General features: G+C 39.8%; 1 protein-coding gene across 5 annotated transcripts in view; it reads right to left on the bottom strand.

Moving 5' to 3' along the window:
• Fars2 (phenylalanyl-tRNA synthetase 2, mitochondrial) overlaps window positions 1-27,047 on the bottom strand; it is a 481,251-nt gene that overhangs the window by 318,857 nt on the left and 135,347 nt on the right. For all 5 annotated transcript variants that reach the window (XM_052156697.1, XM_052156696.1, XM_052156694.1 and 2 more), the window contains one exon: window positions 26,395-26,526. In XM_052156697.1, coding sequence (XP_052012657.1) covers window positions 26,395-26,526 — 132 coding nt within the window. The remainder of the gene's footprint in view (window positions 1-26,394; window positions 26,527-27,047) is intronic.

Genomic DNA, 27,047 nt, shown 5'->3' on the forward strand with positions numbered 1-27,047 from the left:
TACTCAGCTTACAAATTAAATATCTACCTTGCATATTATTAGGCATAGACTAGCCACTAGGACTCTTGGGCTCCTCTGGAAAAGCTCACACATGGTGGTTCCCTGAGGCACCTAGTAACCTGCCACACAGGAGACTCACCAAGAATTGACTGACTGAGGTAACAGACAAGCAACAAAGAATTGCGGATGTGAGCTGTGGAGATAGTTCACAGTTAATTTCATCATGTGTCACACAGAGAAAATCAAATCCTATCACTCCAGTATGAAGCTCAGGGAGTGTTGGGAAGAACATTTTGAATGTCAGTCACATCAGTTGTATTATAAGATGTTCGTATCTTATAAAGAGAAGGGGAAATTTTTCCTCAGCTTTGTATGTCAAGAATGCTGTCTTCTCTGAAAGAATTTTTATCTTATAAGTACAATAGGTAGTATTAATAAGTTGTTTCCCTCTTCCCCTTACCATGGGGAGCTGAGAGGCAAGTATGTCTCTCTGTAGCAACACGGAGAAATGTGTCTCTTTGTTGTGTACATATATCTCCTTTATCTCCTGCTTTTCATTTTACCCAGATATATCTGTATCAATAGATGCCACAGCCTCATAGTCTTAATGTATGAACTTGTGCTTAAAGAAATCTGTAAATAACATTTAAGCAAAGGATGCCTTAGAGTTCCACAATTTATTCAACAACACAGTCTTTGGTGGTTGTTTTAAAACCAAGGCAGTTAATCCACAATTAGACTGATTTCTAACTGAGATAATAGGGAGTGGCTCCCAGTCCCCCCAGCCCCCAAGAAAGCACCTAGAGAATATCAGAGCCCGTCCTCCCTCCCTCGGCCCATCACATCTGCTCACTGCCTGTGTCCCATCACCTCTCCTTCCCCAGCTCTCCGAAACCCATCTCCCCTCTTTGAGTTTCCATTGCCAGGGCTGTAATTCAAGCTCTCCTCATTTCTGTCCCCAGCTGTAGAGGATGCTCCGGAGCAGTCTCCATCTCCCAGCTCTGCTCTATACAGTCTGTCTTTCAGTCCACAAATGGAGCTCTGTGCCAAATGTATCCATCCATCCACTCACTCAATAAATATCTACTGAGAATCTACTAAAGGTTAGGCTTGTGTGAAGCCCTGGTGGCAAGGAAACATAAAAGCCTGATCTCTTCTCTTAAATATTTGTGACTAGTGCAAAGGCAAAACAATAAACAAACCAGCACAGTTTGGCAAGCAAATATTAGGAATTCCCAGGGTCCTGCTGGGATGTGTGAGCATCAGGTGTTCTGCATGCTTACAAGCTCTCTGTAAGGGCACAGTGCAGCTACAGGAGGAGTGAGGGGGGAGTGCAGTATGGTGGTCCACGGCAGTGCATATGAACTCCAAAGGCCATTTGGAATGATCACAAGACCACATCACCCTGGACACCATAGGAAATTTGCAGCTATCCTGAACTATATGAAAACCTATCTCAAAACAGAAAAAGAAACAGGAGAGAAAGTGAGATAGGCAGAAACTGGGGAGGAAGGACCTAGCAGACCATTCTATTTTGCCACAAATTCTATCTAAAAAAAAAAAAAAAACCTCCAGCAATGGTTCATTCCAAACTAAAAATATGACTTCTATGCCACCAGGGTGTATTCTCACCTCCTGCTCGAGCACCATGCCTATCTCTCTCCTCAAGCATTCTAACCGACTTGTATCCACATCCAAATTCAACATTTCCCTCATCCAGTGTGTGACCAAACCACATCCATCCCAGTCTCTGAACCTCAACAACTAACGCCATTTTCTTTGATGTATTTTAATGTTACAACTAATAATTATGAATTAAGTACAGTTCCTACCTCCATAGAGCTTGAAGCTTTGCAGAAGAAACTGCAAAATAGTCATGAAATAGCTATAAAAGATCTGGAAGTGTCACATGACAGGGAAGTCTACAAAATAATTACTTAATTGCATTAATGGTATCAGTAGGAGTTCAGTTGTTAAAGTGATATATAGAATCCTGGAAATGTTTTAAAAGTAAAACAGCATTCAAACCAGTCTTTCGATTACATGAGGTCTAACTACCCAGAGATAGCCAAGCCCATCACTGACTTCTGTTTTTAAATTCCACTATGCCTATCCACACAACAAACAAAAACAAAGAATTACATATAAACACAGTAGATTTCAAACTAAAGCATTAACCATGCAGACTCTATCAGATTTTAAAGAAAAATCTAGGAGGATTTTATACCAGCCCAGTGCTATTGAGACAAATGGTCCCATAACACTGGGTACAGATTAGGATCCCAAATGAAACTGCAATTAGCCATTTCTCCGTGAATTATAAAAAGCAGTCAATGTGCTTAAGTCTCCAATCCTTATGACAGTTCAAGAACCATCACACTGACTTACTTGAGAATTAAATACTAAGTAGAACATGTTTCTTGGAGACAGGAATAATTGAATTTTCATGAAACGTAATGCAATGTTTGTTCATTCTATGTAAACATATACAGATTGCAAGCAAAGCTAGATTAATTCCTTCAAAGCACACTAGAGTTTTACAAATATAATGAAGCTGTCTGAGGTAATAAAGCTTTGGAAGTCAACATTTGATGACTTTTCCATTTATTTCCTTATACCTGAAGTGGCAAGATAGAAATGAGATGAAAATATAAGACTTCTATATGCAAATTAATACAAACTCTTCCAGGAAATACAGAAAAAAATCTCAGAATGTAAGCAAACGACGTGTGCACAGAAGGGTGAGAAATGGGCTAGCAAGCCATTACAGCATTAAGCCTTAGGTCGTTACAGCGCCCGCAGTCAGATCACAGCACTATTGCCATCATCAGCGAAGTAATGCCTTTCCTATATCCTTCCAGAAAGGAAGGGGAAGACAAAAGAACAATGCGGAAGATCTAAAGCAACTGCATGGATAATCACTGAAGATGTTGACAAAAGGCATGAGATGGCTCTGTTATGCCATGGACTGTGGTTGACACAAGAGAGGAAACTGAAGAAGGCAGCAAGTGTGGAGTTGAAAATTGGGGTTACTGCTGATGACAACTGACCCAATCTGTGCCTCCCCCCCCCAAATAGCTGCAGGCAAAAGGGGGAAGGGGGAAGGGGGAACCTGGTACTAACAGCACCTAGGATAAACCTCTCCAGGCAACTAGAGGAAAGAGATCAGTACAGGTTGCAACCAGCTTAAGGTGCTACTGATAGTAGCCAGTGAGAGCTGCTACCAATAAGGGATAGCTGTGCTGGTCATGGTGGCTCGGGATTAGAGAAATGAAGGAGAAAACACACACACACACACACACACACACACACACACATGCATGCACACACACGCACGCGCACTGAAAGAAGAAAAGCAGGTTTCAACCATCTTACACACAGAGACAGACAGACAGACACGTATTTTATGGTTGGAAAAAAGCTCCAAGCAACTTGCATACATACAAATATACATATATTTGTGGATAGAACAAAGCTCTAACAATTTTATTTCTCTTAGCCCGATTAAGACAATTTCATTCAAAAAAACAGATAAAATGTTACACAAGAGAAAGTTAACACAGGATTGTTGATTATAACTTCAAAATAGTAATTTTATTTATCTTTCATTTTTTTAAGCTCATTGTAAGTTCAAAGCAATAATTTTTTATGTAAAAGAATTATCTACTCCTTGTTCAGGGCCTTACTTTATCAGGGTGCACACCATGGCATCATTCCTGGACTTGGCCTTGAATGAAAGTTTTCCCTGATCATTAATTTGATCCAAGCCTAATTTTCTTCCTAGTACAATTTTATGTATTTGTAGTTGATGAAAGCTCATTGAACTCCTATTTAAAAACTATGCAGCTGCAGCCTCTGCTATTTTGTAGAAGGAGGCACATTCTATTTTTGATTCTAACTATAAACTTTCTATCAACTATTCTAACTTCTTTTTTGTTTGTTTGGTTGGTTTTTCTTGTTGTTTTTTGTTTTGTTTTTGTGAGACAGGCTTTCTCTGTATAGCACTGGCTGTCCTGGAATTCACTCTGTAGATCAGGCTGGCCTCAAACTCAGAAATCTGCCTGTCTCTGCCTCCCAAGTGCTGGGATTAAAGGCAAGCACCACCACTGCCCAGCCTATCTTAACTTCTTAAAATTATTTGAATCAAATCAGGAATTCTGTAAAAATCGTTACCAGGAATTATAAAATCATTTAAACACCATTATTTCATGAAAGTTCATCTTCATGGTGATACAGGAAATTTGCCCAATAGGCTAATACCCAGGAATCAATCATAAAAGACCATAGGCAGAAAGGATCTTTCTTTGCCCAATCACACCATGTCAGAAAAATGAGGAATATAGGAATAAGAAACATGAGAATGCTCAGGAGCAGCAAGAAGCAATCCTAGGATGAAATCCCTGGGGATGTACCTCTCCAGGCTTCACCCATCACAGCCACGCAAAATGGTGGGATGTATCCAAGACGCTCAATTGCCCACTGTGGATCCTCCTGCATGGCATGTGCTAATGTACCACCAAGGTAGTGCTGAAGAAAGTGAGTGACAGAAGGCAATAGAGACGGGGTTCTTATCCTCAAAGACTTCAAAAAATACACATAATAGATTTTAAGAGCTTTTCCCTAATGCCTTTTGTGGTAGCTTGAATGTGCTTGGCCAGGAAGCGGCACTATTTGGAAGTATGGCCTTGTTGAGGTAGGTGTGCCACTGTGGATGTGGGTTTGTTTTTTTTCAAGAGGGGTATAATGTTTTTATTGTGTGTGTGTATATATATAGATAGATAGATAGATATACACACACACACACACAATATAGACTATTATATATTTTTTTCCAGTTTATTTTCTTTTTTTTTAATTTTTTTTATTAAATGTATTATTTACATTTCAAATGATTTCCCCTTTTCTGGGTCCCCACTCCCCACAAGTCCCATAAAGATATGGGTTTTAATAGCCTTGTCCTAGCTGCCTGGAGGCCAGTCTTCTCCTGTTTGCTTTCAGAACAAGATGTAGAGCTCTCAGCTCCTCCTACACCATGCCTCCTGGATGCTGCCATGCTGCCACCTTGATGATTGGTAATGCACTAAATCTATGAACATGTGAGCTAGCCTCAAGGAAATATTATCCATATAAGAGTTGCTATGGTCATGGTATCTGTTCACAGCAGTTAAATCCAAACTAAGACACCTTTTAAAGCTCAAAGACTGTACTTCAATAGGTTCCAAGCCCATCCTGCTAAACAGGCATTGTATTTACATCAGACACTTTCTTTGTGATAAAAACACACCTATAGGTTGTAGAGTTACCACAGCTTACCCAAAGTGAATTTCTATCCTCCCCTTAGCTTACTGTCAACCTCAGAACCAATGGAAGAACATTCTTTAATTCTGTATCTTAGGATACATCCCATAAAATGGTTTGAGTTCTGGTTTTTCCAGGGGAGGGGACTGGTTATATGAGGAAGAGATATTACAGGGGTTTCCTGGCCTAATCAGCCTGGGAACCACTGAGTGCTCACATTTCACTTAGAGCTGCCTCTTTCTAACTTGGGTGTCCAATAGCAAAGTACATGCTTTCAACCCATCACTTCCCACACTGAGAACTAATCAATCTCAACACTGAATAGCGTTCAAAACTTAAAATGTCAATTAAAAGCCATGATTTGGAAACATGGCAAAAAAACACAATTCACATATCAAATGACTCACAAGAAGAAGGAAGGAGAGGTCCCTGGTCCTGAAAAGGCTTGTTCCAGCATTGTAGGGGAATACCAGGACAGAGAAGTAGGAGGGGGTTGATAGGAGAATAGGCAGAGGGAAGAGGGCTTAGTGAACTTATGTGGAGGGGAGAACCGGGAAAGGGAAAATCATTTGGAATGTAAACAAAGAATATAGAAAATAAAAAATTATAAGAAAAAAAGAAAGAAAACATGGCAAAAATTATGCTTGATGATAATACTTCATTTTCCTCACTGACGCATAGCATGGCCGTTTCATGGTGCCATTGACTCTAGCCTAAAGTGCAGAAATGAGCCTTGAAAAAAAGACACAAGAAAATATCCTAGTAGATTGTGTTTATCCTCACAGTACCATAAATAATTCCTAAAACTCTAAATTGCCTTTTTGCAGAGGAGAAAATAAATTTAGCCACCGGGAGCACATCACACCCGCCTGCAGAACTGCTGAGATCCCATAAGAAGGGCTCCATAAATACTTTACATACAATTCAATTATATGAGCATTCTAGTTTTTTTTTTTGTTTTGTTTTGTCTCTGAGAATTTCTTTAAAGGGGAAAAAGAAATGTTTTAACCAACCATATATAGTGAAATCTGTCTGGTCTGCAATTTTCCCTGTGGTTCTACAGAACAGAATGCGAGTCATGGTTAGCATTTTTAAATTTTGGGCTGTTTAGAAGAGCATTATCAAGAATTGGAGAGCTTAAAAGAAACTTAGACATGCCTTAGGCGACTCATTATCAGGGAAGGAACTGAGACTCCTATGACTTGCCAGAGACCTGCAACTCAGCAAGCAGCTAGGCAGACCTGAAGAAAGACGGTTCTGAAACCAAGGCCTTGATGCTCCCACTAACAATCTTCATTAGCCAGGATCTTACAGAGCAGCTAGGACAGAACACACCAATGACAAGCTTAAAGAAGCAGTCCTCCCCGGGTCCCCCCGGCACCCCCCCCCCGTTCTCCCCACTGTTCTGCATCTATGGACCTGGGACCTGGGTGGGAGCATCAGCCACCTTACTATGAGCGGTGCATAGTACTATGTTTCAGGCACTGACCTAGAACTCTGAACACCACAGTAATCAAAAGAAAAAATTTCCCAACCTCAGTAGCAACTATTCTAATGACTTCTTACTCTTAGAACTTCAAATGGTTAAATTCAAAGACCTGAAGCTTAATAGAAAGAGAATTATGCCAGAAAGACACTGTTATTTGATATTCTATTACTGTCGCAAACTCCTTGAAGTAATCAAACTGGTTTGTTTGTTTGTTTGTTTGTTTGTTTGGAAAATATTAACCCCCCCAAGAGGCTTTAAACCACCAGCAGGAAACAGATACCTCCAACTCCTTGAATCTTCTCTTCAGCTCTGCTGCTGAAGAAATATGGCCTTCAAGATGAAAGGTTGCCTGCCTCTGGATCCAGAACACTCTTGCCTACAGCTAGCCATATCCAAGCAGTGCAGGAAGCCAGCTATACAACCAGCAGCCAGTGAGGAAGAGGCAGCCTGCACAAGTGAGTCCGGCCCTGTAGATCAGAGGATCCAGTCCGGAGAAGGCCTCTGGCAAGAGCCTTCCAGTTTCCACCTCTGGATCCTGAACATTCCCAGCCACAATGCGCCATCTCCAAGCAGTGCAGAAAGCTAGCTGTACACCCAGCAGCAACCGAGGAGGAGGCAGCCTGTACAGTGTGCTATCTCCAAGCAGTGCAGGAAGCCAGCTACACACCCAGCAGCCAGCAAGGAGGAGACAATCAGCACAGCCTGCATCCAGAGCTGATCAGGGTCACAGAGGGACATACCCCAATACAATACAAGAGAGTGGGTCTCGGCCACCATCTTTGCTTCTGAAACTGTGCAACAGATTGGTAGTCAAGTTTCACAAGAGTAGAGGATCACTTAGGACATACCACACCAGGACTCCACCTGCACCCAGGAACTCGGCAGCACCACAGCAATTTGTGCCAGGGGAAAGCAGCTCACCCAGGGTTCCTAGGATAGGCCTGCAGGCACACAGAAGGGGAAAGCTCCATCCAGTGACAGCAGGCCCAACTAACACCAGAAATAACCAGATGGAAAAAAGCAAATGTGGGAACGTTACTAACAGAAATCAAGGTAATATGGCACCATCCGAACCGAATTTTCCCACAACAGCAAGTCCTGGATACCCAAATACACCAGGAAAGCAAGATTTAGATTTGAAATCACAGGCCATGATGCTGATAGAGGGCATCATGGAGGGCTTCAAGAAGGACATATAACTCCCTTAAAGAAATACAGGAGAATACAAGTAAACAAGGAGAAACCCTTGAAGAACTAAGGGAAAACACAACAAAACAGGTGAAGGAATTAAACAAAGCCACTGAGGATCTAAAGAAGGAGGTAGAAACAATAAGGAAATCACAAAGGGAGACAACTTGGGACATAGAAAACTTAGAAAGTTTTTGAACAGAACACCAATAGCGTATGCTCTAAGAGCAAGAATTGACAAATGGGATCTCATAAAATTACAAAGTTTCTGTAAGGCAAAGGACACCATCAAGAGGACAAATCGGCAACCAACAAACTGGGAAAAGATCTTCACCAATCCTACATCAGATAGAGGGCTAATATCCAATATATATAAAGAACTCAAGAAGTTAGACTCCAGAAAACCAAACAACCCTATTAAAAAATGGGGTACAGAGTTAAACAAAGAATTCTCACCTGAAGAACTTCGGATGGCGGAGAAGCATCTTAAAAAATGCTCAACTTCATTAGTCATTAGGGAAATGCAAATCAAAACAACCCTGAGATTTCACCTTACACCAGTCAGAATGGCTAAGATTAAAAATTCAGGAGACAGCAGGTGTTGGAGAGGGTGTGGAGAAAGAGGAACACTCCTCCACTGCTGGTGGGGTTGCAAATTGGTACAACCACTCTGGAAATCAGTCTGGCGGTTCCTCAGAAAACTGGGCACCTCACTTCCAGAAGATCCTGCTATACCACTCCTGGGCATATACCCAGAGGATTCTCCATCATGTAATAAGGATACATGCTCTACTATGTTCATAGCAGCCCTATTTATAATTGCCAGATGCTGGAAAGAACCCAGGTATCCCTCAACAGAAGAGTGGATGCAAAAAATGTGGTATATCTACACAATGGAGTACTATTCAGCCATTAGAAACAATGAATTCATGAAATTCTTAGGCAAATGGATGGAGCTAGAGAACATCATACTAAGTAAGGTAACCCAGACTCAAAAGGTGAATCATGGTATGCACTCACTAATAAGTGGATATTAACCTAGAAAACTGGAATACCCAAAACATAATCCACACATCAAATGAGGTACAAGAAGAAAGGAGGAGTGGCCCCTTGTTCTGGAAAGACTCAGTAAAGCAGTATTCAGCAAAACCAGAACGGGGAAGTGGGAAGGGGTGGGTGGGAGGACAGGGGGAGAGAAGGGGGCTTATGGGACTTTCGGGGAGGGGGGGCTAGAAAAGGGGAAATCATTTGAAATGTAAATAAAAAATATATCGAATAAAAAAAAGAGTACAGGCATATACAATAATAATAAAAAAAAAGAGTACAGGCATTTACTACAAAAAAAAAAAAAAAAAAAAAAAGAAAGAAAAAGAAAAGAAAAGAAAACCTAGGAAAGAAGTCAGGAGTCATGGATCCAGACATCAACAACAGAATACAAGAGATAGAAGAGAGAATCTCAGATGTAGAAGATACCATAGAAAACATTGACACAATAGTCAAAGAAAATGAAAAATGCAAAAAGCTGCTGACCCAAAATATCCAGGAAATCCAGGACAAAATGAGAAGACCAAACCTAAGGATTATAGGCATAGAAGAGGGTGAAGATTTCCAACTTAAAGGGCCAGTAAATGTCTTCAACAAAATTATAGAAGAAAACTTCCCTAACCTAAAGAAAGAGATGTCCATGAACAAACAAGAAGCCTACAGAACTCCAAATAGATTTCACCAGAAAAGAAATTCATCCCTTCACATAATAATTAAAACACCAAATGTACTAAATAAAAAAGAATATTAAAAGCAGTAAGGGAAAAAGGCCAAGTAACATATAAAGGTAGACCTATCAGAATTACACCAGATTTCCCACCAGAGATTATGAAAGCCAGAAGACCCTGGGCAGATGTCATGTAGACCCTACGGGAACACAAATGCCAACCCAAATTGCTATATCCAGCAAATCTCTCAATTACCATAAATGGAGAAATGAAGGTTTTTCATAACAAAAAAATTTACACAGTATCCACAAGTCCAGCCCATCAATGGATAATGAATGGAAAATGCCAACAAAGGGAGGGAAACTACATACAAGATAAAGCAAGAAAGTAATCTTCTTTCAACAAATCCAAAAGAAGATAACCACACAAACATAAAAATTACATCAAAAACAGCAGGAAGCAACAATCACTATTCCTTAATATCTCTTAACATCAATGGCAATTCCCCAATAGAAAGACATAGACTAACAGATTAGATCCGTAAACAAGACCCAACATTTTGCTGCATATAGGAAACACATCTCAGTGTGAAAGACAAACAATACTTAAGAGTAAAAGGCTGGAAAACAGTTCTCCAAGCAAATGGTCTGAGGAAACAAGCTGGAGTAGCCATTCAAATATCGGATAAAATAGACTTTCAACCAAAAGTCATCAAAAAAGATACAGAACGCCACTTTATACTCATCAAAGGAAAAATCTACCAGGAAGAACTCTCAATTTTGAACATCTATGCCCCAAATACAAAAGCATCTGCATTCTTAAAGGAAACCTTACTAAAGCTTAAAGCACACATCGCACCCCACACGATAATTGTAAGGGACTTAAACACCCCACTCTCTTCAGTGGACAGATAAGGAAAACAAACTAAAAGGAGTCACAGTGAAACTAACAGAAGTTTTGGACCAAATGGATTTGATAGATCTATAGAACATTTCATCCTAAATCAAAAGAATATACCTTCTTCTCAGCACCTCATGGTACCTTCTCAAAAACTGACCATATAATTGGTCACAAGACAGACCTCAACAGATATAAGACGATCAAACTAATTCCATGCCTCCTATCAGATCACTATAGAATAAGAGTGGTCTTCAATAGCAACAAAAACAACAAAAAGCCCACAAGCACATGGAAGCTGAACAATTCTCTACTCAATGATACCTTGGTGAAGGCAGAAATAAGGAAAGAAATCAAAGACTTTTTAGAACTGAATGAAAATGAAGGCACAACATACCCAAATTTATGGGACATAATGAAAGCAGTGCTAAGAGGAAAACTCATAGCGCTGAGTGCCTACAAAAAGAAGCTGGAGAGAGCATACACTAGCAGTTTAACAGAACACCTGAAAGCTTTAGAACAGAAAGAAGCTAACGCACCCAAGAGGAGTAGAAGACAGGAAATCATGAAACTCAGGGCTGAAATCAACCAAATTGAAACAAAAAGAACTATACAAAGAATCAACAAAAGCAGGAAATGGTTCTTTGAGAAAATCAATGAGATAGATAAACCTTCAGGCAGACTAACCAGAGGGCACAGAGACAGTACCCAAATAACAAAATCAGTAATGAAAAGGGTGAAATAACAACAGAAACTGAGGAAATCAAAAAAATTATCATAGCCTACTACAAAAGCCTATACTCAATAAAACTGGATAATCTGGATGAAATGAACAATTTCCTAGACTGATACCAACTACCAAAATTTAATCAGGATCAGATAGACCATCTAAATGGTCCCATAACCCTAAAGAAATAGAAGTGGTCATTGACAGTCTTTCAACCAAAATAAGTACAGGACCAGATGGCTTTAGTGCAGAATTCTATCAGACATTCAAAGGAGACCTAATGCCAATACACTTCACAAACTATTCCACAAAATAGAAACAGAAGGAATATTACCCAACTCGTTCTATGAAGCCACAATTTCGCTGATACCAAAACCACACAAAGATCCAACAAAAAAAAGAGAACCTTAGACTAATTTCCCTTATGAATATTGATGCAAAAATACTCAATAAAATTCTTGCCAACCAAATCCAAGAACACATCAAAACCAAGTAGGCTTCATACCAGGGCTACAGGGATGGTTCAATATACGGAAATCCATCAATATAATCTACTACATAAACAAACTCAAAGAAAAAAAAAAAACATGGACATTTCATTAGATGCTGAAAAAGCATTTGATAAAATTCAGTATCCTTAAAGGTCTTGGAAAGAACAGGAATTCAAGGCCCATACCTAAACATAATAAAAGCAATATAAGGCAAACCGGTAGCCAACATCAAACTCAATGGAGAGAAACTTGAAGCAATCCCACTAAAATCACAGGGACTAGACAAGGCTGCCCTCTCTCTCCATATTTATTCAATAGTACTTGAAGTTCTAGCCAGATCAATTAGACAATAAAAGGAGGTCAAAGGGATACAAATTGGAAAGGAAGAAGTCAAATTATCACTGTTTGCAGATGATATGATAATATACTTAAGAGATCCAAAAAAACTCCACCAGAGAACTCCTAAAGCTGATAAACAACTTCAGCAAAGTGGATAGATATAAAATCAACTCAAGCAAATCCATAGTAGTATCCTTTGAGTATCCTATACTCAAAGGATAAACTGACTGAGAAAGAAATTAGGGAAATGACACCCTTCACAATAGCCACAAACAATATAAAGTATCTTGGTATGATTCTAACCAAATAAGTGAAAGATCTGTATGACAGAAAATTTAAGTCTTTGAAGAAAGAAATCGAAGAAGACCTCAGAAGATGGAAAAATCTTTCATGCTCTTGGATTGGCACAGTTAATATAGTAAAAATGGCCATCTTGCCAAAAGCAATCTACAGATTCAATGCAATCCCCATCAAAATCCCAACTCAATTCTTCATAGACTTAGAAAGAACAATTCTCAAATTCATCTGGAATAACAAAAAACTCAGGATAGCTATAACTATCTTCAACAGTAATAGAACGTCTGGGGGAATCAATATACCTAACCTCAAGCACTACTACAGAGCAATAATGTTAAAAATTGCATGGTACTGGAACAGTGACAGGCAAGTAGATCAATGGAATAAAATTGAAGACCCGGAAATGAACTCACAGAATTATGGTCACTTGACCATTGAAAAAGGAGCTACAACTATCCAGTGGAAAAAAGATAGCCTTTTCAACAAATGGTGCTGGCTCAACTGGAGGTGAGCATGCAAAAGATTGCAAATTGATTCATTCTCATCTCCTTGTACTAAGCTCAACTCCAAGTGGATCAAGAACCTCCACATAAAACCAGACACACTGAAACTAATAGAAAAGAAACTGGAGAAGTCCCTTGAGGACTTGGGCACAGGAGAAAATTTCAACAGAACACCAATAGGTTATGCTCTAAGATCAAGAATTGACAAATGGGACCTCATAAAATTACAAAGTTTTGGTAACACAAAGGACACTGTCAAAAGGACAAAACGGCAACCAACAAATTGGGTAAAGATCTTCACCAACCAATTTGTTTGATGCAAATCAAAACAACCCTGAGATTTCACCTCACACCAGTCAGAATAGCTAAGATCAAAAACTCAAGAGAAAACAGGCACTGGTGAGGATGTGGAGAAAGAGGAACACTCCTCCACTGCTGGTGGGGTTGCAAGCTGGTACTACCACTCTGGAAATCAGTCTGGCGGTTCCTCAGAAAACTGGGCAAGACACTTCCGGAGGACCCTGCTATACCACTCCTGGGCATATACCCAGAGGATTCCCCAGCATGCAATAAGGATATGTGCTCCACTATGTTCATAGCAGCCCTATTTATAATAGCCAGAAGCTGGAAAGAACCCAGATGTCCCTCAGTGGAGGAATGGATATAGAATATGTGGTATATTTACACAATTGAGTACTACTCAGCCATTAGAAACAATGAATTCATGAAATTCTTACACAAATGGTTGGAACTGAAGAACATCATCCTATGTGAGGTAACCTAGTCTCAAAAGAACACTCATGGAATGCACTCACTGATAAATGCATATGAGCCTAGAAGCTAGGAATACCCAATTCCTAGGAATACACAATTCACATATCAAATGATGCCCAAGAAGAAGGAAGGAGTGGCCCCTGGTCCTGGAAAGGCTCAGTGCAGCAGTGTATGGGAATACCAGGACAGAGAAGTGGGAAGGGGTAGATTGGGGAACAGGGGGAGGGAAGAGGGCTTACGGGACTTTCGGGGAGGGGAATCCAGGAAAGGGAAAATCACTTGAAATGTAAATAAAGAATATATCAAATAAATAAATAAATAAATAAATAAATAAATAAGTAAATGACAGGTTGCTTAGGGAGCTTTCCCTTGCCTGATCTGACACCATCAATGATGGAAGCAGCTCCAGGCTTGTTTGTTTGTTTGTTTGTTTGTTTGTTTGTTTGTTTTGTATTGAGTGATGTCTGCACGCTGACCAAGGTCCACAATTTATCCAGGTTGACAGTTGGGCAGAATCTCTGGTTCCTCTTCAAGTGGTAATGCCTCATACCAACTTTCCCAAGTGACCTGGATGATATTTGTCAAAGTTGGTCCTGTGGGGATGCATGCCTCCAGCGTTCCTGTGTCCTCCTGGGTGCTTGCAGTGCTTACCAATGCGGCTGAGGCTGTGCTCACGTGGCCCTGGTTGGTTTGCCCTAATTCTTCTTGAGTCTGTGGTAAGGGAGCATCACCTGGTGAGATCACGTGACAAAGGAAGCTGCTAGGGTACCACCATCCTCTTCAAAGGCATGTCCACAGTGACCAGAAACCCCACAAGAGCTCACCTCTTCCATGTTCCACCACCTCCTATTATGCCCTGGTCTTAGAGATTCAGAGGACACTTATCCAAACACTAGCACATACACACATATGCATGTACACACAATCCTCTGGGTTAGCAGCATGCAAAAAAGCCTGAGGAGACAACTTTCCAGATAAACTGCACAGCTAACTCCTGTCTGGATCCCAGAACCCACAAGTACACTCTACTGAGACAATATGCAGTGGCTTCTGGACAGAGGGAAGAATGTAGAAAAGCTCCCTCTCTTTTCAACCATCTTTTCTACTAACTACAGAAGAAAGTAGAGTAGTTATGCCTAAAAGAAAAGAGTGAGTTCTCCCGGACTTTCTGTGAAATGAAACTGAGGGAGACGATCTCAACTTCAATCAGCAAAAAGTGAACACACGATACAACCACTAATCAGTAATGGCAGGACACCAAATCAAAGTCTTAGGCATATAACAACCACTTGGCAGCTGGACTAAGAAAAGTCTGAGCATCTCACTGTTTTAAAATCAGCAGACTACAGAGGAAATTTTCAATTAAAACAACAGCAATCAAACACTAGGATATATATTTCAAGCCAGTCCTCTGACCACATCTGCTAATATCCTTTTGGCTAAATCCGTCAAGAAGGCAAACACCAAATCAGCAGGGCAGAGAAATATGTTCTTCCCATAGAAGAAAACGCTTCAAAACTACTGGGTAATGTGGGTATACACAGGCAGAAGTACACCCCTGAATGAAGACACAACGTGGAGCAATTTAAACTGTCCAAATTTAAGACTTTCTACCCAGATTCTCCCCAGTCAACTTCATCAGTTTGATCAGATGAATGGGAAAGGAGTGGAAAAGGAGTGGCAATTACTTTATATAGTCACCAAATATATCAAACTTAAGGTGATGAAAATAAGAATCCTACCCGGGTTCCCAGTTTCAAAGGATACACTAGGTAGAAACACGCTGCCAATTTAGGCATGCAGCACACAGCACAACTGCAGCAGAAAGCTCCTAGGAGCAAGAGCATGCCCCAGTCTAAGCCAGAGGTGGAGCCTTCACTTTCACACTAGCAAGAGAAACACTGGAGAGTGACAGGATTAGAAGCAGGATTAGGAGAACTAAAAGCTCTACTAGAAAACACATCCAATTCCCTGCAAAGGCAGAATGGAAACCCCAGGCAAGCTCCAAGCTACAGTTCCTAATCAAGCATACCCTAAAACATGCCTTCCCAGCTAGGAGAAACTGTCACAATGGGTGGGACCAAATCTGACAGAACACTAGGAGACAGAGGTGGATGCCAAGGAGAATTAAAAATTTAGAATCCTATGGTTGAGAACATGAATAACACGACAATAAATGAAAGATATAAAGTACTAGGCCCAAGCCTGACAGGCAGAGGGGTAAGCTGCACAGGGCTTGTCAACTTCCACCCACTCACATTTCCTGGAGAAGTGATTTTTTTTTTTAAGGAATGATGGGATATAAAGAAAACTGAAGCTACTCAAGGAAGAACTATATATATTTTTCATATATACATACACATATACATACATATATATTACTTTTATGAACTAGCAACAAAACAAAAGAAAAGCCACAAACCTGTAAAATTACAATACATAAAAATAACAAGTGAATAATATCTGATATAAATGTAAGAAGCCTACCAATCAGTTTAGAAACAGAAATGGGAAGATAAACCCAGTTGAAATGAAAAGAAAAACTATAAATGTCAAACAAACATATAAGAATGTGTTCTGCCACAATATGAATCAAGTAAATGAAAACCACAGTGAACTATTTTTATCATCCCCTGACAGGTAAACCAGATCAAGGTCAAGTATTGAAGGGAATATAAGCAACAAGGGATTTTGATTACAGTCTCAAGGCAATGCAAAACAGGGAAACCGTTTTAGCAAACAATCTGGAGACTCCCAATCACACACAAGAAAAGCCCTGAAGATTCCATTGAAAATTGACTCTGCAATTAAAACCCTGGCATGTTCATCTAAGGCATAAGAATATTCAGCACAAGCAACTAAAACTGCAATTAGGTATGCTTTAAGAAGAGATAAACTAGGGTAAACACACCCAAGTAAATTTACATAGCACAAAACAAATACAACAAATCTAAACGATGCTGGACTTTATGTCTCCACTGGTAAAAATGTAGAAGCAGCCATTTGCACCAGGGAGGCTCCACAGCCTTCTGTGCATAGCCTGCCAGAAGAGAGTGATCTCCCAGCAGCACTTTTGCTTCTGAGTGTGGAGGTGAGATCTTTTCCACCTTCTCTCTGGATGGGACCAGCTAGGAGCACACTGGGCATATGATCAGTGGAGCAGCTGGGACACAAGTCTTTCTGCCTCCATTTGCACCAGGGATCCAGGCAGCTCCACAGCCTTGTGTGCACAAACCCCACCAGAAGAGAGTTGGCCTCCCAGGAGTACAGACACAGGCTTACAGGCTCACAGGAGGGACAAGCTCCAACCAGAGACACTAAGACCAACTAACACCAGCGATAACAAGATGGCAAAAGGCAAGCACAAGAACTATACCAACAGAAACCAAGGCTGCTTGGGAACATCAGAACCCAGTTCTCGTACCACAGCAAGTCCCGGATACTCAAACACATCGGAAAAGCAAGAGTTGGATTTAAAATCATATCTCATGATGCTGATAGAGGACTACAAGAAGGACTTAAAGAAATGCAGGAAAACATGGGTCAATAGGTAAAAGTCCTTAAAGAGAAAACACAAAGATCCATTAAAGAAATACAGGAGAAGCCAGGCAGTGGTGGCACACGCCTTTAATTCTAGCACTTGGGAGGCAGAGGCAGGTGGATCTCTGAGTTCGAGGCCAGCCTGGTCTATAAAATGAGTTCCAGGATAGCCAAGGATACACAGAGAAACCCTGTCTCGGAAAACAAAAAGCAAACAAAGAAATACAGGAGAACATTACTATACCCAGCAAAACTCTCAGTCACCATAGATGTAGAAACCAAGATATTCTATGATAAAACCAAATTCACACAATATCTTTCCACAAATCCTGCCCTACAGAGGAAAATAGATAGCGCTAGCACAAGGAGGAAAACCACACCCTAGAAAAAGTAAGATAGTAATCTTCTTCCAACAAACCCAAAAGAAGATACCCACACAACATAAAAATAACAACAAAAATAACAGTGAGCAACAATCACCATTCCTTAATATCTCTTAACATAAGTAGACTCAATTCCCCAATAAAAAGACATAGACTAACAGAAATATTTTTCATGTAAATCTTCAATTTTATCAGAAAACATTTGTAATTCCTCTTTCAATTTAGTAATGTTTTTATGTCTATCATTTTATCTTCATTATTTTTCATGATAATCTTCAATTTTAACATGTTTTTCTATATATTTCTTCTATTTCATCAGAAATGTTTTCCATGTAAATCTCTGATTTTATCACAAAATGTTTTTAATTCCACCTTCAATTAATTTAGAAAGGTTTTTATGTCTACCATTTTATCTGTATACTTTCCATGAAATAGTCAATTTTAACATGTTTGTCTATATATTTCTTGAATTTTGTCAGAAATATTGTCCATATAAATCTGCAATTTTACCTGAAAATGTTAATAATTCCACTTTCAATCAACATAGAATTATTTTTACGCCTACCATTTTATCTGTATAATTTTCCAAGATAATCTTCAATTTTAACATGTTTTTCTATATATTTCTTCGATTTTATCAGAAATATTTTCCATGTTAATCTTCAACTTTATCAGAAAATGTTTATAATTCTACTTTCAATCAACTTAGGAATACTTTTATGCCTACCATTATTATATCTATATACAAATTTTCATGATAATCTTCAATTTTAACATGTTTCTCTACATTTTTTACAATTTTATCAAAAAATATTTTCTACATAAATCTTCAATTCTATCATAAAATGTTTCTACATACTTTTTTAATTCATTTAGCAATTTTTTATGTCTACCACTTGTACTCTTTAATTTTCCATGAAAAGTGTCAATTTTGACATGTTTTTCTATATAACTCTTCTATTTTACCAGAAATATTTTCTATGTAAATCTTCAATTTTATCATAAAATGTTTTTACTTCTTTTTTCAATAAAAGAGCATGCTTTTAAAAAAAATGTAGAAGCAGGTTAACACACTGTGCACAACTCAAGGTAGAAAAAAATGCAGACTAATGCTTGTTGGGGGGGGGGGGGGGAAGTAAGGAGTGAAGATACTACCACAGAGAAAAGGAGACCTGAGGGGAGGTTGAGGAAAGGGAGGGGAGAAGAGGGGGGAAGTGGGAGGCCAAGGAGATGAGAGGAGGGGAAGGGAGAGGAAGAGAGAAGGGGGAAGGGAAGAGAGGAGAGGGAAGGTGAGAGGAGAGGAGGGGAGAGAAGGGGAGGGAAGGGGAGGGAAGGGGAGGGAAGAGGTTAAGAGCAAGAAGACTCCATTCATCCAGAGGACCAGATTGGCTTCCAAGCACCCAAGGAACTGATGGCTCACGAGCACCTTTAATTCTGTTTCTAGGGAATCTGGCACTTTCTTCTGGCCTCTAGAGTGGCCTCTAGAGGGGCCACCAGGCATTTAATGTCAATGCTGACACACATGCAAGCAAAACATGTATATAAAAAGGATTTTTTTAAAATAAAAGACAAGGAGAATCAGAGTCTTTGTGGGGTAAAGACAGAGAAAGGGGAAAAGAAGTTAAGTAAAATCAAAGAAAACCACAGCTGAAAATAGAAAAATCACATTTCTGAAAACCAAGACTGGAAAAAAAAACCTGAAAGTAGCAAACAAACAAACAAATAAATAAAGGGCAAGATTGTATAGATAGATAAGCAATTATAGGCTATTGAAATTATGATGATTTATTCATTCAACCCCAAGCAGAAGACAGCAGTTTGAAATGCTAAGGAAAAGCAAACAGCTATCAGTCTGCAATTCTATATTCAATAAACATATCCTTCATGATAAAGAAGGGAGAAAGATGTGTCAGACAGAACAAGTCTAGGGAATTCATCCCCTGCACACATGGTCAGGAAGAAACACCTCAGGGAAAGTTACACACCAAGGGAAAAGAAATAGAATGAATGAAATGTACAGTGAATTATAAGGTTTTCAATGCAGGCAGGCTTGATAAATGTAAATATGACAATAAATAGGTAATTAAGGAGAAGGGGTATGCAATATTCTAATATAAATAAGCTTCAGGAAAGAATTACCTCATACAAAGATGTTTATCTCACAAGGATGAAAGGACAGGCCAAATGTTCTAACAGGGAAGGAAGTAAAAATCTAACCTGAGAGGAGAGAATTAAAAAGAAAGTGTGAAGATTTCCTAGCATCTAAAAGGATGTCACTTGAAAAAGTGACATCAGAAAATCTGGTGACAAACAGTACTAGAAGCATGTTCACCCACAGTCATGACAGAAAAAGTGAACTAAAGGAGCCCTGACACAAAACGCTGTATCATTTTAAGTGCAGGGAGTGACTGACCTTGTAAGGTGCCGCCCATGAGCATGGTTGGAGCACAGACCTACCAGGATGCTTTTCCTTGTTTACCTCATACACGAGAAATGGAAAGAGCCACGGGCTCTATTTACAAGACCTCATGCCAGACACACACTAAAGAAGTACCCAAGGGCACATGTATGAAAACCACTTCTAACAGCCCACTGATGAGGAAGTGACCACAATGCCATGTGATAATTAACAAAGTTCATCTTCAGCAATGGGAACACATTCGTGCCATGTTCACTATGAACAAAACATGCCAGATGCAGAAATAACCAAATACCAATTTTGAAAAATATAAGGAAAAACTCATGGGATTAAAGGAAAAAAAATAGGGAATTCCATAATAGCAGAGTTGTTTTTCTTTTTTTTCCTCAGCTCTGATAAAATACTGAGGGGTAAATCAGCAGGCATTGGGATATCCCAGTGAACACCACTGGGATATTACTTCAATAACATTCATTCAGAAAATGATTTGACTTTTATGAAACATGGGATTCCATACTGAGACATGTGATAAGCACACTTATATGCTTAATATTTTGATACTTGGTTTAGGTAATCATGGAATCAATGTTAATCTCTTTTACATACTTTATTGTTTTCGGTTATTGCAGAAAGCTTTTATATCAGAAAAGCTGGTTACCTATTCCAAAATAGGATAAACACTATGTCCATATTTGAAGAGATCTCTCTTAAATGATCACTCTGAAAATACATACACACAAAAATGGGCAAACAGACTGAAGTGTGTCTACACAATGAAACACTGTTCAAAATGAACAGCAAGGAACTGTTACACACTGACTGACACCTTAACAGAGGTGGAGGAAGTGAGGTAAAGGAGCCCTGGCACAACCCCCTCACCATTTTAAGTGCAGAGAGTAAGTGACAGAGGCATCACCCATGAGTCCTTGAGCGATCAAAACTGCTGTATGCTAAGGGAAAGAATAAATGCTAGAAAAAAAATACATGTTGACCATACATACAGCAAAAGAACTTCCAGGGGAATCAGTATCCCAGACCTCAAGCAGTACTACAGAGCAATAGTGTTAAAAACTGCAGAATACATTGACAGAACACAATAGAAAAGAAAAGCTGAAACAGAATCATCTGTCAGTGGTTTCAAGATAGGGTTGGGGATGGAGCAGATCACAAAAAGGTTAATAGCAAACATCTTCATGAGAAAATATTGTTTACTTTGACATCTACACAAAAATTAGGGGAAAATTCAATTGATCACAAACACAGTAATTTCAAAGCATGCTGGAACTTGGCTTGTGAGGTGTCGGTCCGTGGTTAGTTAGCTCAGTGTTTTAAACGGGGGGGGGGGGGGGGGGGGGTACGGCAGTACACTATAATCAGAGTACATTACTCACATCATAGCGGTCATAGACAGGAAGGAGCCCAAATACCCTATAAGGGTATGTGTCCAGTAACCCATCTTCCTTCCAAAAACACCCCACATGCAATAGCACCAACCTGGAAACTAATATTTTAATACATGAGCTTTGAGGGACATCAGGGATTCAAAGTACAATGAAGTATGTTTTTATTATTTTGTAAACTCTTGGTCAAATACCCCATCAGATTTACTGGCAGTATTAATATAGTAAAAATGGCCATCTTACCAAAAGCAATCTACAGATTCAATGCAATCCCTATCAAAATCCCAACTCAGTTCTTCATAGAGTTAGAAAGAGCATTCTCAAATTCATCTGGAATAACAAAAAACCCAGGATATCTAAAACTATTCTCAACAGTAAAAGAACTTCCGGGGGAATCAGTATCCCAGACCTCAAGCAGTACTACAGAGCAATAATGATAAAAACTGCATGGTATTGGTACAATGACAGGCAGGTAGATCAATGGAATAGGATTGAAGACCCAGAAATGAACCCACACACTTATGGTCACCTGATCTTTGACAAAGGAGCTAAAACCATCCAGTGGAAAAAAGATAGCCTTTTCAACAAATGATGCTGGCTCAATTGGAGGTCAGCTTGCAGAAGAATACAAATTGATCCATTTTTATCTCCTTGTACTAAGCTCAACTCCAAGTGGATCAAGGACCACCCCATAAAACCAGACACACTGAAACTAATAGAAAAGAAACTGGGGAAGACTCTTGAGGACATGGGCACAGGGGAAAAGTTCCTGAATAGAACACCAATAGCTTATGCTCTGAGATCAAGAATCGACAAATGGGACCTCAAAAAATTACTAAGTTTTTATAAGGTAAAGGACATAGTCAAGCAGTCAAAACGGCAACCAACAAATTGGGAATGTATCTTCACCAACCCTACATCCACTAGAGGGCTAATTTTCAATATATACAAAGAACTCAAGAAGTTAGACTCCAGAGAGCCAAATAACCCTATTAAAAAATGGGGTACAGAGCTAACCAAAAAATTTTCACCTGAAGAACTTGAAATAGCTGAGAAGCACCTTAAAAAATGTTCAACATCAAAGTCATTAGGGAAATGCAAATCAAAACAACTCTGAAAATTCACCTTACACCTGTCAGAATGGCTAAGATTAAAAACTCAGGAGACAGAAGTTATTGGTGAGAATGTGGAGAAAGAGGAACACTCCTCCACTGCTGGTGGGAATGCAAGTTGGTACAACTACTCTGGAAATCAGTCTGGCAGTTCCTCAGAAAACTGGGCATAACACTTCCGGAGGACCCTGCAATACCACTGCTGGGCACATACCCAGGATTCCCCAACATGCAATAAGGATACATGCTCCACTATGTTCATAGCAGCCCTATTTATAATAGCCAGAAGCTGGAAAGAACCCAGATGTCCCTCAATGGAGGAATGGATACAGAAAATGTCGTAAATTTACACAATGGAATACTACTCAGCAATTAAAAACAATGAATTCATGAAATTCTTAGGCAAATGGTTGGATCTGGAAAATATCCTAAGTGAGGTAACCTAATCACAAAAGAACACATTTGGAATATAGTCACTGATAAGTGGATATTAGTTCAGAAACTCTGAATATCCAAGACACAATTCACATATCAAATGACTCCCAAGAAGGAGGAAAGAGAAGTCCCTGGTCCTGAAAATGCTTGTTCCATCATTGTAGGGGAATAGCAGGACAGAGAAGTAGGAGGGGGGGTGATAGGAGAATGGGCGGAGGGAAGAGGGCTTAAGGAACTTATTGGGGGGGGGGGGGAAACACCAGGAAAGGGAAAATCATTTTGAATGTAAACAAAGAATATTGAAAATAAAATGTTAAAAAAAAAAAAAGAAAATGATATTAAACAGCACATCTAGAGTACCTAGCAAACCAAGGCTATACCAAGGGTAACACCCTTTAAAAGTTGATGAACTTGGATCACTAACACTGAACCATATAGAAACTACAGAGATGGGTTATCAAAGGACAGAAAAGAAACAGACTTACATTCCCAGAGAAAGCACAACAGAAACGTAACTGAGTGGCAGCAGTGACGACAAATGGAATTCCTGGGAAACAGGAAGCTGACTCACCTAGAGACACACATTGCCATCTCCTATTGTGAGTCCACGCTGAGAATCGCTGAGAATCTCTGACGTAATCTTTCCTCTTCCCCTTCTTTCACTGTGTTTATTATTCATTCCTATGACAAATACTTACTGCACGGTACCTTTACCGTTTTTTATGTTGGTGTGTCAGGACAGTCTCAAAGAGAAAAATACTAACTCTATTTCCAATTAGCCATAGAAAGACAGCAAGAAAAAAAAATGCTTAACCCAGCAGGCAAACAATAATTGTTTCACAATAGAAACTGATAATGAACAGATTTACACAGGTTCCCTAAGAGTCCATTTCACAGTTCAACAAGGAGGCAAGGAAATTATGTCAAGAGTTCACTGGAGGAACAGAACTGGTAGAATGAGTGTGTGTGTGTGTGTGTGTGTGTGTGTGTGTGTGTGTGTGTGTGTGTGAGAGAGAGAGAGAGAGAGAGAGAGAGAGAGAGAGAGAGAGAGAGAGAGATTTATTAAAGTAGCTTACAGACTCATGCCTGACCTGTCCAACAATCACCATCTCCTGATAGAAAGGCTAAGAATACAGTAGTTGTTCATCCCATGAGGCAGGATATCTCAGTCTACATGGGAATGTAGAAGTAGGTTCTAATCCCACTGAAGGAATGCCTAAACAACAGCACAATGAGAGTGAGGGTAAGCAGGCAAAATTAGAAAGCTTCCTTTTGCCAGGTCCTTTTATATGGGCTGAGACCAGCAGTTGTAACCTAGATTTAGAGTGGGTCATCCTACCTCAAATGGTCAAATCAAGGAAACTTCTCAACTGCTAGGCTTTTGCTGATTCTACATGTGGTCAAGATGATCACTATGATTAGCCATAATAGAAAAAGATTCTATGTTTTAAGTTATTTTGCATTACAAACCTTCTTCTCTGCCTTGCATAATGTAAAACGCATAAAGGCTCAATGAATGATAAATCTCCTCCTGGTACAATCACAGCCAGTGGCATCTGTGGTAATAACTTCAGATGTTTGTATTCCATATCCCATATGAACAGACAGAGGCATCAAGCAAGAGACATCCTGGTGGGAAACTTACCACAAGACACACGATATTGTCCTGAAAACAGCAGAGATAGGGTGGGGTGGGAGGAGCTAAATCATCAGGAGAAGTTAGTATGACAGACTTTTCTGTGTTCGTAGAGACTAACTTCAAGTCCAAGCAGCAGATTCTACACAGGTGCCCTTCTATAATATCAACTGGTTTTTTCCATTGCTTTAGTCTCCCTCTCCCCAAAATACTTAAGCTTCATGCGTACAACTTTGCAGCAACTTGATTGTTGACAAATGGCTCTAAGCATTTGCAAAATTCTGGATAGTGTAACATGGGCAATTAATCTCTACTCCACTGTTACTGTGTGTCAGACTTTTTCCTAAACACCTTTCATTCAGTACCTCAACTAGCTATGGTATAGAGATTTTACATCCTTACGTCCAGTTCAACTACAAGAAAACCAAGGATCACAAAGTGTATTCATCTGTCACAGATCAGCCTGAGTTTTCAAACAGCCAAGAGCAACTGAGGACCATGACTTCCTCTCAGGCTCTAATTTCCACCCCTCATCCCTAGGTCAGCTTCACATACAGGGGAAAGCTGTCTATGAGGCATTTGCCTGTGTGAGGAGCACTATGGAGTGAGGAGCCCTCAAGGAAAGCCTGGACAGATCTTGGGCTCTCTGACTTCAAGTCATTTGTGTGATCATCAGTTTTTGAGGCCACACAGGCTCTTCCAGGACCACATTCTAAATGTCCCTTTCCAAGGCCAAAATGCAGAGAGAGGAGGGCACTGAGCAGGCAACAGTCCGCATCAGTCCCTCTCTTCTTGGTGTGTCTCTGCCTAATCTCTCCTTTCACCAGGAAACTGGACTACACAGTATATACCTGTGTATACACACGCAGATTTACTTGGTGTGTTTGAGACTGCTTCAAGTATCATACCCAGGTCTTGAACTCACTCCAAAGTGGGGATGTCCTTGAGTTTCTGGTCCTCTGCCTCTAGCCCCTGAGGGATGGGATCACAGACCTGCATCACTATGTCCAGGGGATCAAATCCAGAGATTTATGCACACTAAGCAAACATCCCTAGTGCTCAAAAAAAAAAAAGAAAAAGAAAGCTTTTATAATTAAATTTAGATAATGATATTTTCAAAACACACATCTCTGAAAGCAAGTATAAATGGTATCATTTTTATTAGGCAATGATCTCCCAAAGAAGAAATGCAAAGAGCTTTCTCAGATTTTGTTAGAAATTAGTCAGTTACCGTGTCTCTCCACACTGCCTCACTAGATGGCAATACCTTTGCTGACACTAGGGAGTAACTAGGCAGCATGGGCCTGTGTGGTTTTATTTTGGGGCTGTAGTGTAGTTATAAAATCTCTCCTGAATTCTGGCTATTGAACAGAATGCAATAAAAACAAAAGAGGATTATATATTAGCTTTATTCTTGAATAGCTGGAAAGACAAACTGCACTCATGTGACACATATCCAAGTGACTTTGGGGCAGTTACAAAGCCAGCACACAACTCCACCTCCACCCAAAGGAGTGGATCTTAAGATCCAAATCTAGCCTTCAAGAGCTGATAAAGGGGACCTACAAAGAGAAGACTCATTTGCAAAATGGGAAGTGACAAATTTAGCATTAGAAATGGGCCTCAAGGGAATCCTCCAAAGGGTGGATGCTGCTCCTGGGGACATGACCTTAGGTGACTATGCAAATAAGGTCACAAGAGAATACAGGGATCCTCTAGGAAACCTGTAAGTGCAGTGTGGAATTCTTTCTTACCTGAATTGACAAGCTGCTGTTCCATCACCCCACAGCCAAGGACTTCAAGCCATTCTCCACGGAAGTTGATCTCCATCTCGAAGGAAGGGTGGGTAAAAGGAAAGTAGCAGTCCACCCAACGGACCTCCAGCCCTGCAGAGTGCAAAAGGAAAGGCAGACCAAGTCATAAGACTGGATACCCTCATTTACATCACACTTGCCTTTCAGCTAATGACATCAATTACAACATTCTGAATCAAACACACAGCAAACAAGCTAATTTGCAATGAGACAAGACAATAAATCTAAAAACTTTAGAGAAACTGGATTTATCTTATTGAAAACAAAAGAATCTTATGCCATTTCAAGACCCTCTACAAGCCAATCAGTCCAAGACCATGAAACAGAGGGTGATTCTGGTGGTTTCTGTAAGTCACAGAGGCAGGGGAGAATTAAAGAAACTATACTTTCAGTGGGCTGCTCTCCAAATCTCCATATCAATGATGAAATAACAATTCGGAGATGCCCTAATTTCAACCAAAAAGACCTAAAGATGGGATGCGATTTACCAGTGCAGGAGCTTCACCTCTCTGGGTAGTTGTTAAAATTATCAACTTGGAATCCATCACACTGGCACCAGCTCAGTGTCCTCTCTAAGCAGAGCATACATACCC

This window comes from Apodemus sylvaticus, chromosome 14 (genome assembly GCF_947179515.1).
Source record: "Apodemus sylvaticus chromosome 14, mApoSyl1.1, whole genome shotgun sequence".
In the NCBI taxonomy this organism is placed as follows: domain Eukaryota; kingdom Metazoa; phylum Chordata; class Mammalia; order Rodentia; family Muridae; genus Apodemus; species Apodemus sylvaticus.